This window comes from Orycteropus afer, unplaced genomic scaffold, assembly GCF_000298275.1.
Source record: "Orycteropus afer afer isolate SDZICR_OR568_19922 unplaced genomic scaffold, OryAfe1.0 scaffold00160, whole genome shotgun sequence".
In the NCBI taxonomy this organism is placed as follows: Eukaryota; Metazoa; Chordata; class Mammalia; order Tubulidentata; family Orycteropodidae; genus Orycteropus; species Orycteropus afer.
The window spans coordinates 459,487-465,507 of NW_006921747.1; the positions used below are offsets into that span (position 1 = coordinate 459,487).

A 6,021-nucleotide genomic window follows, 5' to 3' on the forward strand; every position below is an offset into this window, starting at 1 on the left:
CGCCTTATAACTTATTCTACACATAACTAACAAACGAAACTTACTTCCAAAGCATTGTACTATTCATATTCATCCCATGAATGAAAATTTTCCACTGCCTTTGATGTTTTATTAAATGAATTGAAAGTCCTCCATGAATTGACTCTCATGTTGCTTTTGTTGGATGCCATTGAGACGATTCTGACTGTGTGGATTGAATTGTATCCCCCAAAAATATGTGTTATAAAACCTGCTTTACCTGTGGTTACAGTCCCATTTGGGAATAGGGATTCTTTATTAGGTTAACGAGGCAGTATTAGGGTAGGGTGTGTCTCTTCAGAAATATAAAAGAGCAGATTAAGGAGGCAGCAAGAAAGCACAGATGGAGGAAGATAGATACCAGGCCACATGAGATCTCCATGGAACGAAGAAACAGAAGCTAAGAAAAAAAGACAAGAACTTCCCCCAGACTGAACAGAGAGAAAAAGCCTTCCTCTAGAGCAAGACCCTGATTCAGACTTCTAGCCTCCTGAACTGTGAGAAAATAAATTTCTGTTTATTAAAGCCACCCACTAGTGGTATTTCTGCCATAGCAGCACTAGATAATTAGGGCACCAACTCTCAATTACCCCATGTGTGCATGGTAGAACTGTACTCCATAGTGTTTTCAAGGCTGTGACCTTTCAGATGATTTCCAAGCCTGTCTTCCAAGTGCCTTTGTGTGGGTTAGAATTAGAACGGCCAACCTTTCAGCTAGCAGCAGTGAAGTGCTTAACCATTTGTTAACATCCAGCCACTTGACCCTTATGTGTTTTTCCATAAATACCACAGACAACTTCTCTGTCTGTTCTTTAGAGTCCAAACCCAGACAAGCTCTGAAAATCATTGACTCTGTGCCTTTGTTCATGCTAGTCGCTCCACCTGGAATGCCCTCCCTCACTGAGGGCATTCTAACTACATGAGATAGCAGAGTGAAGTTCAAAGATATTAAGACTGGGTATTAAAGGCTCTGCATTCCAGGTCTAATCTTATGGTTTACTAGCTGTAGGATCTTGGGTAACTTGCTTATTAACTTCTTTAAGCCTCAGCTTTCTCATCTCTAAAATAGGTATAATGATCCCTTTGCAAGTCATGGGGCTATTATGAGACTCCAATGATATGATGTATAAGAATACTTTATACATTCTAAAGTACCACCTATATGAAGGTATCATTACCCTCCTACAAGGCCCCACTCCAAAGCCACTTCCTTCAATAAGCTTTTTCTAACTTCCTGAAGCACCCTTCAAAAACACAGAACTTTAAACTTTTACCATGATATTTGCTCTTTGTGCATTTTTATTGGCCAAGAATAGCATAAAGCAAAGATTTTGTAGTCAGAAAGCTGGGTTTAGATCTGTCACTTGTCAGCCAAAGGAACCCAAGTAAGTTATTTAACTTCTCTGGGTGTCAATTTTCCTCATCTGTAAATTGTGTATTATAACAATACCTATTGCATGTGGTTGATGTGAGGATGAAATGAGATAAATGCATTTAAAATATATGCACAGAAAACATGTTCAATAAATGGTAAGTTTGTCTATTTCCTACATGACTTTGTGAGAATCAAGGCTGGGACTTATTTTTTCATGGACATCTCTCCAACATTTAGTACAGTCCAGGTAAATAACATTTATGGAATGAATGAGTAGGGTATGTTAAGGTAAGATTTTAGGATACAACTGATACATTGTTTTAAAAAAACACAGAAGCACAGGCACAGCCAATAAAAGTTATATACTCTTTGAGAGAAGGATCCAGAATTCTTCAAATTTCAGTGCTGCATGAAAATAAAATCAATGAAAGCCCAAGAGGCAAGGGGATGATCCTTCACAGATGGGTCAGACAACTGCACCATAAAAGGAAATAATAGCTGGCTCCATTTGGGACTGAAGTAAGCCATCAGCTTCTTTGAGTCATAACTGTGTTATTCCAAAGGTACTGTCCCTGTTTATAAGGAACTTTTTGCTTTGCTCAAGAAAAAAATATGACACACACAGAAATCTATAAGGTATATGAAAAGGTAATATTTAATCACATGTTAACCCAAAAAGCTATAGAAGCTCAGAGAAGCAAGAAATCAATGCTGGCTTCAAAATAATAGGGCTTCATTGCTAGGCATATATCCTAAAGAAGTGAGAGGCAGGACATAAATACATATATGCATACCCATATTCACTGCAGCACTACTCATGATAGCAAAGAGATGGAAACAACCTAAATGCCCATCAACCGAAGAATGGATAAACCAACTGTGGTAGATGCACACAATGGAATACTATGCAACCCTAAAGATAATGGAGAATCTCCAAAACACCACATAACATGGATGAACTTGGAGGACATTATGCTGAGTGCAATAAGTCAATCACAGAAGGACAAATATATTAGTCCATGATTGCAAAAAATCAAGGAACAGTTTATATACAGAAGGAAATTTTTTTTGTCAGTTAACAGGGCTGGGAGGGGAGGAGGGGCTAAATTCCTAGTAGGGTAGGGGAAAAAATGTGTATATGTATATATCTATATATCTATATATATATACATGTATATATATATATAAAAGATAAGAGGGAGGGGGAAAGGAGAAGCATTTGTTTGGTGGCACTGAGTTTATGCTAATAGGCAGTAGAATATTTTGGAAAAGGATAGTAATAATGGTGGCACAACATGAAAAATGGCATTAATGTCCCTGATCTGTTAATGTAGAGGTTGTTATGTTGGTGAATATCTTGTTGTATATGTTTTCATCACAATGACAGTTGAAAAAAAAAAAAAAGAAGAAAGAAAGAAAAATAGTAACAGGACTTAAGTAAGGTCCTAAAGGTGAGTCATATTTGCAAAACTGGAAAAGAAGGGGAATAGTACAAGGTGAGTTATGAGACTGGAGCCTGGCATGAGAAGAGATTTAAAGAAATGGGTCTGTCTGAGGTAGGGGGATGTGGAATAGCTGAGCACCTGCCCTTCATGTTAGAAGGCTGCCCAGGGCCCCTCCTGCCCTGGTTGAGAACATGTCTGCAGTCAGGCTTGAAGAGACTTACCATGCTGGAATGGACCGTAGCCTGCTCAATGTACCTTGCAATGCCCGTGACAAATGCATTCCTGTCCTCAAAGTTTGTGTCAAAGTTCGCCTGTGGGAATCAAAAGAAAAAAGCATTTCATTGTTGGAAAACAGGTCCAGAGCACGAGCTGCTGCCAACAGATGCCACAGCTCTTGATAGAAACCTATCACCATATCACCCTCTTATCCACCGAATCCCTCAAAAAACCTCACTCTGAATCACAATGTGTAGGAACAGGTGGAAGATAGGCTCACATCTGTTCCCATCAGCAGTTTATCAGGTTCACTCAGTTATGTCTCGGCAATAAATGCTTAAACTCCACAAGCACAAAGAGCTGGTAAAAGTTAAAATATGCACCACTTTGATTCAGCAGTTCCAGACATACTCATCTGAGGATACAGACACATACACACAAGGATAATCACTGCGGCAATTTTTGTGATAGAAAAACTAGGAACAATCCACATGTTCATTAATAAAGAATAGCTAGATGAATAAAAGCATGTCCACATAGGAACTTATAAGTACTACATAGTGGTTAAAAGTAATATGGTAGCATTATTATTAGTAGTAACAGTAGTATTGTCATGGAAAAATATCCCTAATAAATTTTAAATTAAAAATAGTCAAGTCATAGATTGATATATATATATATATACATATGCACACGCACAAACACACATATACACACACACACACTAGTAAAAACAATAATATATATTGGCATAGTTACAGGGAAACTTTTATTTGTTAAGTTACACATTCCTGTATTGCTTATAACAAAAAAGCATAAACAATTTAATTCATGTTAGTAGTCGAGGCTTAACAAAAAAATGTAACCAGTGAATGAAATAAAAAATATGTATTTATATTTAGTTTCATTTAGTAGTCCAAGAACTTTCAAAAGGTCAAATACCACTAAAAATTTCAAATTAGCATATTCCTTATTAATGTGACGTATTCTCCTCACACATGTCCACAAGGGGCTCTTTATAAGGCTGACTCCAGCCCCAATGGTGCCCTTTCCACCATGCCCTGATGGGCTCGCCATATGAGGAATCAATCATTGTTTATCACAAGCTCTTCTCTCTCTTGGGCAAAAGCAAACAACTGTGACCAGCTTCCCTGAACCATTAGCTGCTGTGGGGAATTATAGTGTTCTTCTCACATACATGAAGGAGAAGTAATTACCCAGGCAGGCTCTAGGGGTTTCTAAATTGCAATATTTAATTCATGAGGTCAGAGCTGCCAAAAGCTTGGTTGGTGCAGCAGCACAAACAGCCAGGAAGGGATCTGAGGTCAGAACAGATCAACAAGCCCTCCCTGGGGAAAGGAAATAGTCCTGGTGAACATTTACTAGTTAATCTATTCCTTATACTCAGCTCCAAGGAGGCCACAAGGGACTCCATCAGCTCTTGACCTTTCACTTTCTAGAAGCAGACCTCCCCCCTCTCTCAGTCTTCAGGCAAAACCCTCTTAGGGGATCTCCAGAGTTCCTGAGCCCATATGTTATTTCCAGTCAGGGCCCGGAGGATTTACTTGGTACATGATGGAGGAGGGTGGGGGCTCGATGCATGGCTGCTGGTCAGGGAGGGGCAGCTCTTCCAGCAGGTCCACGTTGGATAGGGCATCTTCTAGGGTGACGTGAGTCGTCATGACTGCAGTTTCCTTATTCTGCCCTAAGGGAAAGGAAAAGAACAACATAAGATTTTAGGCGGTTCCAAACATTTCATCCAATTGCCCCTACCTTGTGCAGACACTTTCTGAGGGATAAAGGAGCTAACGTGCGTAAGACCACTGCTTCACAACCATGCTCTAGGGATGGCAGGTTCCCTCAACCTGAACCTTTTATATTGAGGATTTCTATACAGTTTATGGGAGCTCTGGTGGCATAGTGCCTAAGGCATTTGACTACTAACCAGAAGGCTGGCAGTTCAAACCCACCAGCCACTCCTTGGAAAAAAGATTGGGTAATCTACTTTCATAGTGATACTGCCTTGGAAACCCAAGCAGGGGTCGCTGAGTTGGATCTGATTTGACGTCAGTGAGTTTTTGTTGTTGTTTTACAGTTTATGGAGTCCCTAGATGATGCAAATGGTTAACATGCTTGGCTGCTGATCAAAGGTTGGGGGTTCAAGTTCACCTAAACGCTTCTCAGAAGAAAAGCCTGGTGATCTACTTCTGAAAAGTCATCCTTGGAAAACTCTGTGGAGCACAGTTCTATTCTGACACACATGGGGTCACCATGGGTCAGAGTCAACTTGACTATAACAGTTTTTTGGGTTTTTTTTTTACAGTTGACAAGATGCTTCCATGTCTACTATCTCAGCTTAGACTCAACAACACTCTACTATCAACATAGTAGTGAAAACTCTGTGGAGCACAGTTCTATTCTGACACACATGGGGTCACCATGGGTCAGTCAACTTGACTATAACAGTTTTTTGTTTTTTTTTTACAGTTGACAAGATGCTTCCATGTCTACTATCTCAGCTTAGACTCAACAACACTCTACTATCAACATAGTGAGTGGGAAGTATTATATCCAAAGAACTCATAAGGAAACAAGGCTCAGAGAAGTTATGTAATGCCCACATAACCACAGAATGACCTAAAATAATGCCTAACACCAGGCCACAGTCAGTCCTTGCATTGCTCTTTGTAAGGTTATTTAACAATCTACTCTTACATTCATGCACAGTACAAATATTCATGATTGTAACAGCCAAGATAATCAATAACTTGAAACTGGAGCCTAGGTATTATGTTGTTGTTGTTGTTATGTGCTGTCGAGTCAGACTCGACTCATACCGACCACCCCTCCTCCTCAGGTTTCTGAGGCAGGATCACTATGGAAGTAGATTGCCCCATCTTCCTTCCGAGGAGTGGCTGGTGGGTTTGAACTACCAGCCTTCTGATTAGCAGTCAAGTTAGGCACTAC

General features: G+C 39.8%; 1 protein-coding gene across 1 annotated transcript in view; it reads right to left on the reverse strand.

The window, feature by feature from the left end:
- CYFIP2 (cytoplasmic FMR1 interacting protein 2) overlaps positions 1-4,736 on the reverse strand; it is a 182,008-nt gene extending 177,272 nt beyond the window's left edge. The window contains exons 1-2 of the mRNA XM_007946403.2: positions 4,620-4,736; positions 3,060-3,149 (exon numbers count right to left, since the gene is read on the reverse strand). Of these exons, the coding sequence (XP_007944594.1) occupies positions 3,060-3,149; positions 4,620-4,736 (207 nt within the window). The remainder of the gene's footprint in view (positions 1-3,059; positions 3,150-4,619) is intronic.
- Positions 4,737-6,021: the final 1,285 nt, after the last annotated feature.